Source organism: Fonsecaea nubica (genome assembly GCF_001646965.1).
Source record: "Fonsecaea nubica strain CBS 269.64 chromosome Unknown Scaff68, whole genome shotgun sequence".
Lineage (NCBI taxonomy): Eukaryota > Fungi > Ascomycota > Eurotiomycetes > Chaetothyriales > Herpotrichiellaceae > Fonsecaea > Fonsecaea nubica.
Genome location: NW_019173741.1, coordinates 142,174 through 158,235, shown reverse-complemented (window position 1 = coordinate 158,235; position 16,062 = coordinate 142,174). Strand labels below are relative to the sequence as shown.

The following is a 16,062-nucleotide window of genomic DNA, read 5'->3' as shown; positions in this document are numbered from 1 at the left end:
GGGGACGCTTCTAGTTCTAGGGATATTTAAGTTAATGAACTAGCTTTTAATTTATAATTTATGATAACTAATACTGATAATAGATCCTATCCCCTAGGGGACGCTTTTAATCGTAGTAAGTGAGCTATAACTAACGGGGGGGTTCCCTCCTATACGGTCATTTTAGGGAAATTTCTAGCCCTAACCTAACATCCCTAGACCGTTTTTTCCCTACAGTATTCGCTTAATTTGAGAGATGGACTGAAGTCCATATTACCTTACTTGACCGCTAGGCTCTTATCTTTGGGGGAGGAACTATGACTGATAGCGTTACCAAGGCCGGAGACCTCTGGTTGAATGCCAATGTGTGGCGCCAGTATTCAGTACTCGGTACACCTTCTGTAATTAAGTCCCCATGACTGAGTCACAGAATCAAGAAATCTAAGCACGTGACCTACTCACTTTGCCTTACCTGGGAAACACCCCCGAGCTCCTCCCGGGGAAGTCCCTTTCCGTCTGTGTACTTATCTACCCGTGGTGCGGAGAGTATAGAACTACATACCCACATGCCTATCCATGTCTGTGTCACTCTCTCAATGTGGATGAAGACCCTGAAGTTACTTCTGCCAGGCTTTACCCCGCAACGAACTTTGCAAAGCCTGTAGGGTTGCAGCCCTAGTTGGAGCGAATACCAGCCTACTTAATTGGAAACATGACATATTTCATTAGCGAAGAAACCACAAGGTCAGGATAGCGCGGAACCTCGGTCGAGGTCAAGGTATTGAGTAAGTCCACGCACCCACGATCCTTTCGCTTGCTACTCCCAGGCTGTCGCCGGCATCCGGAGAGTCTTGGCATTCACTTCCGTACAACCCTTGTCGGCATCAGATCGACTCCTTGAGCAAAAGGAAGATCAAAAAAAGGGCGAGATCCTGAGGTCTGCCAGTGCATCGCCGCTCGCCGAATTGCTCGTAGGCGAGTCAACCAACAATCATGCATACACTTATCAAAACCCGAGCGTCAAAAAGCCTCGCCAAGTCCAGCTGAACGCCATCTGGTCAAGCGGGAACCCGCCCATTATCTTGGCATAGGGCCCGTAGGGCGGCTCCGGGCCACTGAGAATGGTTTCTCGGGTACGACTGCAATCACTAATGTGCGAACACTCTTATCAGCATTTTGGCTAAGGGAGATCTTGATTCTGGGCGTGGCTATTTGATATGCTTTACATCATCGCGATATAACAACCTCCCCTAACCCCAGGTACGTCAATGTTTGCTTTGACTTCATCTGTCTTTCGTCTGTCCTATTGTTCATTTGTCTCGACTGCGTCAAGGGAATCGAAAGCATGGGTATCAACGAGATGATACACAATGCCAATATGGCTGTGGCGCGCTCCTTCGTGGGCAAACGCTTCCGGCTTGATGGCTCAGGCCATCGGAGGGAACGAAAGGGGACCTATTTCTTCACCGAAATCCGAGCCGGGTTGGCCACCTTCTTCGCAATGGCCTACATCATCAGCGTCAACGCAACAATTGTGTCCCAGTCTGGCGGTACCTGCGTCTGCCCTCCAGATAGTCCCGACCTGTGCGATAGCGACCCAGACTATATGATCTGCGTGGCTGGCGTTCAGCGAGATTTGGTTACTGCGACCGCCGCCATCTCTGCCTTGACCACTTTCTGCATGGGTCTTTTCGCAAACATGCCAATCGCTCTGGCGCCGGGTATGGGTTTGAATGCCTATGTAAGCTCCTCACCGCGTCCCATGGCTATGTGCCCTTGTGTGCCCCTTGTTGTGCCAATCTGAACTTCACGGAGAATGATCTGACAACTGCCAGTTCGCTTATACTGTTGTTGGATACCACGGATCCGGTCTCGTACCATATCAGGTTGCTGTTACAGCAGTCTTTGTCGAAGGCTTTGTCTTTGTCGGCCTGACCGTCCTTGGTTTGCGCCAATGGCTTGCTCGAGCGATCCCGGCTTCAATCAAACTCGCCACTGGCGTCGGCATCGGATTATATTTGACTCTCATCGGGTTGACCTACAGCGCGGGTATTGGCGCCGTGGTCGGTGCGCAAGCCACTCCGCTTGAGCTGGCTGGTTGCAAACCAGAGTTCCAGGACGAGGCTGGGCTGTGTCCTTCGGCTGAGAAGATGCGAAGTCCCACTATGTGGATCGGTATCTTTTGCGGAGGTTTCTTCACCGTCATGCTCATGATGTTCCGTGTCAAGGGCGCAATCATCTTCGGCATTTTGCTAGTCAGCATCATCTCCTGGCCGAGAGGGACTCCTGTCACATATTTCCCGTACACGGAGCTCGGCGACAGCATGTTTGATTTCTTCAAGAAGGTCGTCACTTTCCATCCTATTGAGAAGATCTTGACCGTCCAGGAGTGGAATATCTCGGGATATGGAGGACAATTCGGCCTGGCCTTCATCACTTTCCTCTACGTTGATATTCTGGACTGTACCGGCACACTGTACTCCATGGCTCGGTTCTGCGGCGCCATCGACGAGAAGACTCAAGATTTCGAAGGCTCCGCGGTGGCATACCTTGTTGACGCTTTTGGTATTTCCATTGGTGCACTCCTTGGAACACCGCCCGTCACTGCATAGTGCGTACTCGTACACTGAGGCATCAAGCTTCGCCCTCTGACGACACAAATGCTAACAGTACTACAGTATCGAAAGCGGTGCCGGTATCTCGGAAGGCGGAGGCACTGGTCTCACTGCCATCACCACCGGGATTTGCTTCTTCATCTCTATCTTCTTTGCCCCAATCTTTGCATCAATTCCCCCTTACGCTACGGGCTGTGTTTTGATTATTGTTGGGTCGCTCATGTAAGTCTGCCCAACGTCTTCCTCCGACTTAATCTGACAAGCCTGTGTTATAGGGCCAAAGCTGCCAAGGATATCAACTGGCGCTACATCGGTGATGCAATTCCTGCATTCCTGACAATCGCCATCATGCCGTTCACGTATAGCATTGCGTACGGCCTTATCGCGGGGATCATCAGCTACATGGTGCTCAACACCTTTGTGTGGATTATTGAGAAGGTTTCTGGAGGCCGCATCAGGCCCGCCGACAAGGAGTTCAAGGACCCCTGGACATACAAGATTGAAGGCGGGATTCTCCCACCCTGGCTCGTGCGTGCTGCCAAGGGCAAAAAGGACTTCTGGCGGCCGTATGAGGACATCGAGCACAACACTGTTCCTGCTGGTGCCCCGGGAATGACCCTCGAGGGCAAGGATGGCGACAGTCTCAGTGCTACTGAGGCCATGGCTGCAGCGGGTGCCCCAGAGAGAGGTGGGTTCAAGAGCGATATTAGACATAGCACGACGAGTGGGAGTGAAGAGGGGGAGAAGGTAAAGGTTTGAGTGAGGCCTCCTGCACGGCTAGTATCTTGAATTGCTTCAGATCTGGAAAGCTATGTCTGTTAGTGACAAAAGGGTCATGTAATCAACCTACACAGTAGGTAGGCCAGAAGTGAAGAAAATAGCGGAGGTATCAGAATGGTAAAGTAGATCTTATAAAGTGTAAGGAATAGGTGGAATATGAGCAGTATGTCTAAAGAGAAATGAACTCAGCAGAATGTTCAAACATCAGCTCCCGAAGTTAACTGATGTGTACCGAGGGAGGATGTCGCCGACGAGGAGTCGTAACACCGGAGTTCAAGCAAGACTTTTCAATCCGTGAGGGGGTGTTTATAATCCTCACATCTACTCGCGCTTTGCGCACCGACTGGAGTAGTGATCATATACAACCGGCAATCTATCCATGCCTCTCCCTACCATCACAACGATTGCCCCCAGGAGATGACGCAGTTTGCAGATCTTCTCGCTTCCTTGCGATCTCGGTTAGCCGTCTGGCCGTCCACCCGTCCGCGGCCGTTGCCGAACCTCGGCTTTTGAAAACACCTGGAGCTGTACCAGCTGCACTCTCGCAATCACCCAAACCTCCTACTTTATCGGTTGCCTCCTTTACAGATATCCGGTTGCATTCGAGTGGGAAGTCGGACAAGTAGAATTCACAATGAGTGTGCCGATGGCGAGCACTCTCTCAGAGCAGATTGCCGTCAAAGCAACTGGTCCAGATGAGTTTTGCTCACTATTCCCGCCGGCAAGAGGAGCGAATCAACTTGGCATTGCGTATGGCGGATGTACAATGTCCATCGGCGTCCACGCTGCATATCACACTGTGAAACCCGGCTACAATCTCTACTCCGTGCTGGGACACTTTCTCGGACCAACAAGAACGGATCGTACCTTGACTTGTCGAGTTCAACGTTTGCGCGACACGAGAACATTTGCGACACGCCGCGTTGATGTATGGCAGAGTCTTCCCAGTGGAGAACAGCGGCTCTGCATGACGCTGCAAGCTGACTTCCACATCAATGAACCAGCAATGATGGAATATTCAGCGCCGCCGAAAGGTCGATACAGTGACTGGAGCCAATGTCCGCGAGTGGAGAAGTTGGCAGAAGACCTTTTGGCAAAAGGCCACATCACGGAGGAAGATGCCCGAGCTTATCGACATACCACTTCTGTCTTGCTTTCATTCTTCGAGAACCGATTTTGTCCCGAGGGAATCTGGGGACAGAATCTCGGTGGAGCTGCAAAGCAGCTTCGGACGACCCAAGACCACCTTCCAATCACTTCCAAGACGTCTGGAGACTGGTTTAGAACAGCTCAACCTCTGACCTCCAGGGCCGAGCATCTTGCAGCTCTGGCCTTCATGATGGATGCAGGACCGTCTTTCATGCCGCTGATCCACGACCACAAAGGCATGCATGATGCTGGTGCTGCGTCAACGCTGGACTTTGCCCTGAGAGTGTTTGTCAACGATGTTGACATGACCCGCTGGCATCTCCGAGAGCGCATGACCCGAACTGCGGGAGTTGCGCGGAACTATGCGGAGTCAAGGATCTGGGACGAGAGCGGCAAAATGGTCGCTTCTATGACGCAGCAGTGCATGCTACGACCGAAGCCTCGCACGGGCGCAGCGTTATAGATCCTCATTGCATTCCGTCTCATTTCCATCTTTCCGACATAAACCCCAGTCTCCGAAGGATTCAAAGAATTCTAGCGCCCGAGGGATACTTTCACCTCGGAGTTTCGGTCCAACACTTCTGGAGTGAGGGATGCGGGGTCAGCGATGGTGTTCAATAGATCGGAATGAATGTTTTTCTATGTCAGAGAGCTCACCGCCGGAGTAGAATCAGTGGGGGAATGACGGAGCATTTGGGGTATTCCACGGAGATGGAACTATAACTGAATTATATCTCTTAGACAAGGACCTTTGTACCGACGAAGGCGGGGAAGAAGTGACGAAGAACCTAGGCTATATATTCAGCGGATTGACAGGGCTGCATGGCTATATATTACTACCGCGAAAGTCGTGATTTTGATATCACCAAGCATTGAGGCTTGTGTAGTTACTAAGCTCGAGAATTCTTATCAAGATGTATCTTACCGTCTTATTTCAATGCTTAGCTGCGGGTGTCGCCACAGCATTGACTCTCAATGGAACCGTCTCCATCCCCATGAATTATACCCACTTGATCACTCCAAATTATACGAGTAACGCGTCAACATACTTCATTGACACGAAGACCAATAACAACGGTCTGGCCGACCTCCTGAAGGAAGCCCAGAATGCAACCTTCATCTCCTACAGCTCCGAGTTCACGGACATGCTTGGCCCCAGCCCGAAGGCAGTGCTCTTGGAAGAGAGAAATGATTCGTTTGCTTTCGAGGCTAGTTGAAGCTCCCCAGCGACCCCTCAACAATCTATACGGTATCTGACTAGAGGGTTCAGGGTGCCACATATGATTGGAGAGGAAACCAAGTGTGGTTCACGAGCAGCATTCTCGACGACAAGCCCACCACCATATACCGCCTAAATCTGACAGACAATTCAATCCATCAAGTCAAGACGAACCTCGTCAATCCGAATGGGGCATACTATTTTGATGGCTTTGTCTATTTAGTCTATTTCGGCAATGTAAGCGTTCAACCCGGCATTGCGCGAGTCAATGCTGTTACCTACGAGGCCGAAATCCTTGCCAATTCATGGTTTGGTCTTCCCTTCAATGGACCTGACGATATCACTGTCGTACCCGCAAATCACGATGGGAACGGCCTCGATACGACCCAAGTATACTTCACTGACAACCTCTATGGTGGGCTTGTTGATCGACCAGATTCGGACTACCAGCTCCCTGATGCTGTCTGGCGATACACACCGTCTACAGGTGCCCTGGTTGCTGTTATCCCCCGTTCTGATATTGTTGGTAGCAATGGTGTCCAGGTTAACGCCAATGGAACCAAGCTCTACGTGGGGGAGTACGATTCTCTGCCAGCAGGTGAACTGGAAATTGGAAGCAAGTAAGCATTCCCTGGATATGGCCGTTTCCTGACGAGAGGAAGACTAATGTTTGTTGCAGGAATATGCCTGGCTCGATGGGCATCTACGAGTATGACCTTGATAGCCGGGGATTCCCAATAAACAAACGCATGTTCGGATTGGCGAGAACATTCACAGACGGCCTGAAGGTCGATGATTATGGCCGTGTATGGACTGGGGAAGGCGAGGGCGTCGTAGTGAGAAACAGTCAAGGAGCTGTCATTGGGCTGTTTAATCATGACACGTTGATGAGCCAGAAGATGCAAGGGACCAGTGTCGCACAGGTCGCTCTGGCAGGCAATTCTGCCATCATCCTCGCATCGACAAGGCTTTGGAGGATTGACCTGGCTCAGACTATTGCGAGCCCCGGTGCATTCGGAAATTAACGCAAGGAAGACGAATAGCATCTTAGATATATACAGCATGTATCCAGACGAGTATCTGAGCGGAAAAGAGCAGCCAGTCTGGCCGTGGGAGAATTATCTCTACTGCGGCTGATCAGACCGAGAACTCTTGGAGAGGATAACCTACAAACGATATCTCAGGACATATACTTCACTAGACAACTATAGTTTGGCGCGACTTGTCTTCCTGTCTCCGACTCTGTAGCCCGTTGCATAGCCGTTAGGGAGGTCGATATCCCAAACTATTCGACAGTCCCAGTTGATCTTGTCCCTGTCACTGGTTGGCAGCAAACGCCCCGACGACTTGACGACGTTCGAGAGATGGAACTCGCCTATATTTCCTTCACCTTCCAGAACCCAGCGTCGTGCAATCTCCAAAGCAACCGCATCCGTGTCCCTAGCCGCGTCAAGTGCAAGAAGCACCCCCGCCACCAGCCAGGCGAGAGTGAACATCAACTGCCGTCCCATGGCGAGGGCAGAGACCAGATCATCACTCCTCTTATTGAGCGTGTTGAAATATTCACCCCAAGCCACTTCCAGTCTCTCTCTCAACTCAGCGTCTTTCACGCGCGAAATCGCAAACTCCATCCAGGCGCTGAAAGCAGAAAGATGGCTTGCGTTCTTATTCAAGAGATGTCTAACCACCTCGCTGCTCAACACGTTTGTAGTACCTTCCCACGTCATGTTTGCTGCTGTGTCCCGCATGAGGCGCGAGATGTTGAAATCCGGCTCATCCGGCTCGTCCATGTACCCGACACCGCCCATGGCCTCCTGGCATTCCTGTAGCGAAAGAGTGCCGGTTTTGCAGATCACGGCCTTCGACGTTGCGGTCAGAGTTCTCAGGATAATCTCAGTCTGTTCTCCAGGGGATGGCAGAGGTACGTAGCCCCTCCGTTGGATATCCTCCGGGGGAAACCCGTTGTCGGCGAAACTCAGCAATGCAGTAGTGAAGAATGCGAGCTGGAGAGCCCCTCGGTGCTTGACCTCCATATTTGCCAGCATTCGGAGATGCATAGGAAAGGTCCACAGCGGTTGATTGATCGTGGTCCGGACCTTCGCGAAGCTCTTAGCAATCGCCATGCCCCGACGCCAGCAAGACAAGGCAGTGATAAAATTATGAGTTCTGGTAACATTCAAAAGCAGGGCGATGGTCGCGATTCCGCGGTCCAATGGACCGATGAGATGAGCTCTCACGTTGTCAAGCTGCAATTCAGCGGTCGGAAGCTCCTTGGTGCCCATCTTGTTCTTGAGGCGATGAATACGAACACCGTTTGTCACCTGCTGGGGTTTCCCATCAACAACCACCGTCTTTCTGGTTGGCGCAACAAAGAGACTGAGCTGCCCGGATTCTGTTTTGGCCAGGATGAGGGCCATATTGCAGTCGGTGGCCGACGAAAAGAACTTGAACCCGGACACAAGATAGTCTCCTTCTTCAATGGCCCCATAACGTCCTGACTTGGCGGGGAGCGGAGAGAAGACAGCAACAGTCTCAGAGTTCTGTACATCGCTGCCACCGGGTCTCTCGGTCATCCACTGAGACGAGATCCAATTCCCTTCCCGGGAGATGAGGAGACGATAGATTTCATGAAATGGATGATCAGCGGGCACGGAGCTCAGCTGTTTAGCCACGAGCCGTGCTGCTCCGCTGGTCATTGAAACTGGACATGAATATACCGCCGACGATGCAGAGAATGTATAGTTACTATGCCATTAGTCGCTGCCCCGATATGTAGGCTCTCTGGCAAGACTTACAATGCATGCTGAACGAGCCTCCGGTACTCTTTGAACTCGTTCTCGTAGCCAAGCGCTATCACTCTGTTACTTGTCAGGTCGAATCGTCGAGGTATTTTGGTGATGACTTACCCATTCTTCGACCCCCATTTTCCCAGTTCTTTCCAGCCATGACTGGTCACCAGTCTATCATATGGGTAACGGGCACCCCACACGTTATGGGCCTTGACGTATGGCTGTTGCGATTCCGCATTTGATATCAATTCATTGACCTCTGATGAGATTGCCTCTTCCGCAAATTTGGTGAGACGAGGTGTGACAGTCTCGAGAATAGAAGGTGGGAGGTACCATTCGAGAACTCGTTGATACGATTTGTCCGACGTGAAAGGATTCTCTAAAGCATGGGGAGCTAGGATGAACCCACTGTCGATGGTAGACGGTCTGAGACGAGACATGCTTGCGATCTTGAAGGTCTTCAGATTGTTTACTGTTCCGTTAGCAGGGCTTGGAGATTGTTGCCCATATTAAATGCTCTCTTGTCTTCAAATTGGGGTCGACAAGTGCCGAATGCCGCTAGATACTCGAGGCTAGCACTCGGCGTTTGACGGGTAATGTAAATTTGGACCCAGGCACACATTACTGCTTTAAAGGCTAGTACTTTTTACCTTGACAGGGATGTTACTCGGCGTAAAGCGGCAAATGTCAAATAGCAAGGAGCCGACGGAGAGCGTTCCGGAGCATAGACAACGATACTGAGTACCTTTCAGAGAGAACATGAGACTTAATGCTGGCTTTGAATTAAAACATGATAAGAGCAAGGGCTGGCATTTTCAAGATACACTAACCACCATCAAAAGGGTTGCGTCTCGATCGAGCAACATCTCGTCTTCTCAACACGAGGCTCAATACCACACTATGCAGCCTAAACCAATATGGAAGCCGATGATTCCAGCCAACCAGATACCAATGAACATTTACAGAGAGCATATCAACAATAAATTCAATGTCCAGTTGAGGGACTCCCACGAGCTACACCGATGGAGTGTGACAGCACCCCATGCGTTCTGGATTGATCTCTGGGACTATGTCGGCTTGATACCCGCACTGCCTCTGGGAGTAAAGCATGCATACAATCCGGCCACATCCATTTCAGAGGTTCCTCCGTTCTTCGAAGGAGCATTGATCAACTATGCGGAGAATGTATTGAGCCAACCGCTAGTGGATGACCAGAGCCCTGCTCTAATCGGCTTAAGCGAGTGTCAACACCTCGAGGGTGAAGTCTGGACATGGTCCTTGTTGCGAGAGAATGTGCGGAGGATCAGGAGCGCTTTTCTCAGAAGCGGCATTCAAAGAGGTGATAGAGTGGCTGCTCTGATATCTACATCGGTCTGGTCAGTTGCCCTGCTCCTTGGATCAGCGAGCATTGGAGCCATCTTTACCTCGATTGCTCCTGATCTTGGGCTGGAGGTAAGATCCCAGTGAACAGTGAGTGCTTTAGTATAGTATTGACTCTCCAGGGATGTATTTCCCGGCTGCAACAAGTCCAGCCTTCAATATTGTTCGCCGATAGCCACTACATCTACAAAGGTCAACAGCATTCCAATGCATCCAAGATTTCGTCAATCATGAACCTCCTCGGCCCGAATTCGGAGCTGTTCGTTGTACCTACAGGGCCTGTGGGGCCATTTCGCCCTCTATCAGATTTCCTTGGTAGGTCCAAAGAGACTGATGGTCTAAAATTTGCCAGGCTCCCATTCACAACACCTCTTTACATTCTCTACTCCAGTGGAACCTCTGGCCCTCCCAAATGCCTCGTGCACAGCCATGCAGCCATCATACAGCATAAAAAGATCGGAAAGCTTCATAATTCTCTGAAGCCTGGAGAGGTTGTGTTTCAATATTCGAGTACATCGTGGGTTCTCTGGAACATTATGATCGGACACTTAGCCATGGGGACCACCCTCGTCCTATATGACGGATCTCCTACTTGGCCAAAGCCTCAGCGCATGCTCGAAGTTGTCGACAAGTTCCGTGTGAACTACTGGGGTGTCTCGCCAAAGTATCTCAAGGAATTGGAATCGACAAGGTGTATACCCAAGGCAGAGTATGATCTATCGAGTCTCCGGATGGTGCAAACCGGCGGATCTCATCTTGCCGCTGATCAGTACTCCTGGTTCTACGCTGTCTTTCCCTCAAGCGTACATCTCACAAGCGTGACTGGGGGGACTGACTTGGTCACCTCGTGGTGTGGTACTGATCCCGCTGGTCCATTGTTTCCAGGGGAGATCCAGATGCCCATTCTCGGACACGATGTTGACATAGCAGATCCCGTTGATGGAAGTTCTATCAAGAACACTGGGGAAGCAGGGGAGTTCGTCTGTCGACAGCCATTTCCCTCAATGCCAGTCTATATGTGGGCTGATACAGATGGTGCAAAGTATCGAGCATCATATTTCAGTCGCTATTCATTTCCCTGCTGGGCGCAGCATGATTGGGCCAGTGTCAACCCGGTCACAAAGGGTTGGGTCATTCACGGAAGAAGGTACACCACAAGACATCCAGAGGATTTCATGATGACTAACTCTGACAGTGACGGGGTTCTTAACCCGCAAGGCATCAGATTCGGCTCCGCAGAGATCTACTCGGTTACAGAAGCGGCACCCTTCTTGGACACGATTTCCACCACCCTCTGCGTCGGTAGAAAGAGGCATGGACTTGATTTTGACGAGTCGGTGTTTCTTTTCGTCGTCATGCGCGCTGGGCACGTGTTCTCCAATGAGCTAGAGCAGCTATTGAAGAGCACTATCCGCAAGTCCCTTAGTCCCAGACATGTTCCACGCTTCGTGGTCGAAGTCAAAGAGATTCCGATGACATCAAACGGGAAGAAGGTCGAGACCTTGGTCAAGGAGACCATCTCAACCGGGAAGATGCCACGGACGATCAGTTCCACGGTGATAAATCCTGGGTGTCTGAGAGCTTTCCAGCACTTCTACAGCCTCGAGCCGCAGGTTCGCCCAAGACTATAGAATCTTTTCCAAGGTTTCTTTTTAGTAGATTTAGATATCATGTTATGACCTTGCCCGTCATATCCTGCTCCAGTTGACGATTGAATGTGCTCATGCCCAGGATGGATATCTTCTGAATGGGAATACCTGCTTTCCCCTTCTGTCGGGATCATTCGGGGTTTCAAAAGCCAAATTTTTTGTCTCGCCTGGTAATGCCGAAAACCCCGCAATCAGGGCAAGTTATAGCCGATGGATCATTCCCGCACCGGCGTTTAATGTCTTCTTTACAACATCAGCGTCCCAAGAGACGAACGTGACACAAATGTCAACATCGACCAGGGTCCGGAAAGCATGCGACATATGTCATCGAAGAAAGGTAGTAAACTCCAGAGGGTGATCAAATGGATAAACTGATGGCAACCCTGTTTCTTAGATCAAATGTGACTTTAGCTCTTGCAATCAGCCATGCAGTAATTGCAGGTTGGCAAGCCTTCCATGCAAACCGCATCAAAGAAAGCGGCCCCGATACTTGCCAACAAGCGAATATCATCCACAGAGCCCTGGAACTTTTACTGCTCTCAATGAAATTAACAGATCACCGTCAACACCAGCGAAGACTCTTCAGTCCGTGGAGAATCAGACTCAAACTCCGACCAACCAGCCTGGACGGCAGTGGGAGAGTGTCGATATCGAGGTAGGTGCAGAACCTTTAGCAGAGGCAACTGAGAGAGAACCCGTCGCATCGCCCGAATATGTGGCCACCACGGCAAGCCATGTCGGCAGAAGCGATTATATTGGGAGCAGTGATATCAGATTCCGGGAGGAGATGGTGCAGGGTCAGAGCGATGCCTCACGACTATCACACACAGACTCTGCGCTACTCCAACTACAAAACGCATTTGAGTTGCCTCAGAGGTCTATACTCGCCAGTCTCGTCGACAGCTACTTCAAGTATTGTTCACCTTGGACGCCCGTTTTGGAACCTCCGGATGTGGAGGATCTACATACCAATGGAACGTCTCCTCTCTTACTCAACGCCGTGCTTCTTGCTGGGAGCCGAGTGGCATCGAGTGATACTCTGTCGGCTTCTGCTGAGGAGTTTTACTGCAAAGCTAGGTTGCTATTCATCTTGGGCCATGAAAGGGATGCGCTCGCCTCCATTATGGCTGTGACGCTGCTTCAATGGTACAATCCCACAGGTCCAGAGCATATCTCGACTAGCACGAGTGGATTTTGGGTGCGTATCGCGGCGGGATTAGCGTACCAGGTCGGACTGCACCGAGAACCTGTCACCGGCAAGGACAGGTATCTCCGTAGGAGATTATGGTGGTTAATTGTGGTAAGCCCTGCTCATCTCAGAGCAGATTGAAGATCTGTTAATCACTCCCAGTGCCGGGATGATGTTATATCCATAGGAACCGGGCGACCTAGGACAATTAACCTGGATGATAGCGATGTCGCTCCTCTGGCCGCCAACGACTTCTCAAGCCCAGACAGCAAGGCACGGTTGTTCTTGGCTTACTCGGGGATTATTCGTCTTCTGGCAGATCTGACCGAAAGCATCCGACGCAAGACCATGACGGGGAAGACACAAACCTTTTTAGAGAATGCCCTTTATCGCTGGATCAAGGATCTACCAGCAGAATTCCAGCTCTTCCATGGATCACCGAAGAAGCTCAGAGCCTACAACTTTGAGGGAAGACAGCTCTTGATCCCATATTTTGTGTTTCTCGTAATCCTTTCTCGGCATTCCGCATCGCGAAATCAGTCCATATGTATGTCGTTCGTCGCCTCTTCGTTCGTGGCCGGAATCTTCGAGGACATCTTAAACAGGGGCGAGCTCTGTCATTGCGGGCCAGTATTTACATTTTACGCGTTTGCGGCTGGTCTTGCTCAGATGCTGGCACTACGCTACGGCTCTCTCCACGATACTGCCGAGGAATCGTTGTCCATCATACAATCGTCTCTGGCGGAGATGAAGAAGAGATGGGGGTCCGCTGATGGTGCCCTAGCTGCTTTAGCCGAGATGAAGCGTCTGACTGTGAAGAGCCCAAGTCTGAGCGATACACCAGAGCCTGATATTGGGAGGCTCAAGGAGTTTGTCGATGATTTTGGCCCGGACCTATGCAAACAATACCAACTTTCAGAACACGACAGCTTTTCTGCGCACGCTACTCACCCATCATCTTCATTATCCTATTCAAAATATATCGATATGACGCAGGGCTTTAGAGGCTCGATGAATACTCTCAACGACAGCAGAACATCTGGTCTTCAAGACCCCCGGTCCGAACACATGGACTCTCCCTTTACAGGACCGAGCAGTCTGTTCTTTGGCGACTTGGATCCCTTTGCAGGGTGGATAGACGACTTGGAACTGGGCTTGATGACTTATTGATTGTCAAATATTTCTAGTTCGGTATCCACGTGCTGAAGTCTAAGAAGCCTGACGAGAAGGTTGACGATCGATGCATAACAAGCCGCTGCTACCTTGCACCAATGCAGCTGGTGACCAGCATGAAAGGGGCTGAGTTATTGGAGGATGGCTTAGAGGAGAATTTGCCCCAAAACAACCGATATCACAGCCGTCAGGGGCCCGGGGGTATGCAGACCACCACTCATGACGGGTGGGGTGGGCGTCTGGGTAGTCTGGAAACCATCTATATGGTAATTCGACAATGCGAGAATACAAGACGACCTAGTTGTGAGTCAGACCATGGAGAATTTCGCATCGATGTTTGAAATCCTTTCTCAGGATATATATCATGTAGGATCCCTTGTTCACCTCTGGCGATGTGATAAAATACTTCAAGACTCAACTTAGCAGTCGAGCAAGCATAGTTCAAAGGAAAAGCATCGACTACAAAAAGCCACCTCTGACACTATTGATGCCGGTCATTTCCATGCTGGGTTTTCGGGCTACTAGTACTGACGGCTCGTCTCCTTTAGTCCAATCTTGGGCCATGGTATGACCTTCGCGCAAAAAGTACCCAGTTGAGTGCCGCAAACAGTGCCATAACCCCAATCACAGCAGATGTATAATCTTACACGGAGTCAGTTGGCAAATACCGACCTGTAACTATGGCAGACTTACTCATGTTTGAACCGCTTACCGGGATGACAACCGGGAAATCGTAGAAGATCAAGACCACGATAGCAAAGGCGACGGTAGAGAGGTTGACAACCCAGCCAACCGGGCTGAACAGCTTGAATGGCCTGTTGATAGGCAGATACATCGAAGACCGCCTCCTATACATCAGCAGGGCAGCTGGAATTGCATACGTAGCTTGTTGCAGGATCAGACCCGTCCCGATAAAGGCATTGAAAGCCGTCGAAGATCCGAGGAAGATGAAGCCGATGATGAATACAATGGTATTGTTGGCCAGGAGCGCCCAAACTGGAACTTGCAGGGATGGATGAACATGACCGAGAAGTCTGGACCAGACCAAAGCCTCATCTCGTGCAAGAGACCACGTCAGGCGTGAAGCTGTTTGCTGAACGGCGATGAGTGCCACTGTGGCCGCTGTGAGGAGAATGGCCATGAAGATCGTGGCTGCGGTACTAGATCTGGTCGCTTGTAACCAGATCTCATAGATTGGAAACCTACTCTGCATTAGCAATCGTACTATGCATGGGGGATCACATGCGTCTTCTTACCCAGTAGGGGTGCCAAGTACGGCGTCGAAGTCTGCAATGCAGTATGTCATCGACACCGCGAACATAAAGCTTGTGATGAATCCAATTGTTAAGGTGCTGACGATGGCCCTCGGGACAACCTTCTCGGCCTGTTTGCACTCTTCGGCAAGATGGATTGCGCCGTCAATACCTGCGTACATGTAGTTTGGTGATACTAGTCCCGTCAGAAAGCTGATACCAGCAGGCCAGCCGCTTTCGTTCACAAAGTTGGTCCAAACGAACTCGCTGCTCTGCTTATGGGGCGCTCGAGCCAGGCAGGTAATGATTATGGTGACGAAACCTGTCAAGGTGATCACAACTGTCGCACAAATCAGCTAAATGCCAGTAGACAGCAGAGACCGTGACTAACATGAAACATCATTGACCCACATAGTCTTCTTCAACGAGAAGATGTTATGCATGCAAACCAGAAAATTGACAGCTTGATAAAGGAGGAAGTAATGCCAGGTTTGAGCCACGTAGTCAGGTTGATAGTGGACGACCATAGCCAGGATGACCTGCGGGACAATGATGGCGATGCCGGCTGTGGTAGCAATCCAGGCATAAGCATTGGTGATGCCGCACGCATAGCTCTATCCATGCAATTAGCAGAGCAGTAACACTGCTGGGTTCAGCGGAGCAGTGAGCACCATACCAAGAAACGACTGGCCTTTGGAGGTGCCAATATAGAAGTCCAATGGTACCTGCAACAAGTTCTAGTTCCGTCCAGCTCTATAAAGGCAGCGAGACTTACTGGCCCCCAGCAGTCGGATAGACTGATGCAAGCTCTCCCATAGTTAATCCGCTGCACCCAACCATAATGAAACAAACAACGACACCATAAATGAGGGTGACAGAACCACCTT

At 50.7% G+C, this 16,062-nt stretch overlaps 6 protein-coding genes across 6 annotated transcripts; 4 read left to right on the top strand and 2 right to left on the bottom strand.

The window, feature by feature from the left end:
- Positions 1 to 1,357: 1,357 nt before the first annotated feature.
- AYO20_08541 (hypothetical protein) lies at positions 1,358 to 3,353 on the top strand (the record flags this gene model as incomplete). Its single annotated transcript, XM_022646817.1, has 4 exons — positions 1,358 to 1,720; positions 1,815 to 2,590; positions 2,658 to 2,816; positions 2,870 to 3,353. 4 exons carry the CDS (start codon positions 1,358 to 1,360, stop codon positions 3,351 to 3,353), a joined length of 1,782 nt encoding a protein of 593 aa, XP_022497261.1.
- Positions 3,354 to 4,008: 655 nt separating this feature from the next.
- Positions 4,009 to 4,986, top strand: AYO20_08540 (hypothetical protein; the record flags this gene model as incomplete). Its single annotated transcript, XM_022646816.1, has 1 exon — positions 4,009 to 4,986. One exon carries the CDS (start codon positions 4,009 to 4,011, stop codon positions 4,984 to 4,986), a length of 978 nt encoding a protein of 325 aa, XP_022497260.1.
- Positions 4,987 to 5,437: 451 nt separating this feature from the next.
- Positions 5,438 to 6,767, top strand: AYO20_08539 (hypothetical protein; the record flags this gene model as incomplete). Its single annotated transcript, XM_022646815.1, has 3 exons — positions 5,438 to 5,692; positions 5,785 to 6,362; positions 6,422 to 6,767. 3 exons carry the CDS (start codon positions 5,438 to 5,440, stop codon positions 6,765 to 6,767), a joined length of 1,179 nt encoding a protein of 392 aa, XP_022497259.1.
- Positions 6,768 to 6,947: 180 nt separating this feature from the next.
- Positions 6,948 to 8,971, bottom strand: AYO20_08538 (hypothetical protein; the record flags this gene model as incomplete). Its single annotated transcript, XM_022646814.1, has 3 exons — positions 6,948 to 8,487; positions 8,538 to 8,600; positions 8,649 to 8,971. The coding sequence occupies 3 exons, from the start codon at positions 8,969 to 8,971 to the stop codon at positions 6,948 to 6,950; spliced, it is 1,926 nt and encodes a 641-aa protein (XP_022497258.1).
- A 460-nt stretch (positions 8,972 to 9,431) lies between these two features.
- Positions 9,432 to 13,919, top strand: AYO20_08537 (hypothetical protein; the record flags this gene model as incomplete). Its single annotated transcript, XM_022646813.1, has 5 exons — positions 9,432 to 9,983; positions 10,034 to 11,058; positions 11,107 to 11,524; positions 12,078 to 12,860; positions 12,912 to 13,919. 5 exons carry the CDS (start codon positions 9,432 to 9,434, stop codon positions 13,917 to 13,919), a joined length of 3,786 nt encoding a protein of 1,261 aa, XP_022497257.1.
- A 547-nt stretch (positions 13,920 to 14,466) lies between these two features.
- AYO20_08536 (hypothetical protein) lies at positions 14,467 to 15,991 on the bottom strand (the record flags this gene model as incomplete). Its single annotated transcript, XM_022646812.1, has 7 exons — positions 14,467 to 14,564; positions 14,616 to 14,737; positions 14,804 to 15,124; positions 15,179 to 15,515; positions 15,567 to 15,789; positions 15,852 to 15,900; positions 15,951 to 15,991. 7 exons carry the CDS (start codon positions 15,989 to 15,991, stop codon positions 14,467 to 14,469), a joined length of 1,191 nt encoding a protein of 396 aa, XP_022497256.1.
- Positions 15,992 to 16,062: the final 71 nt, after the last annotated feature.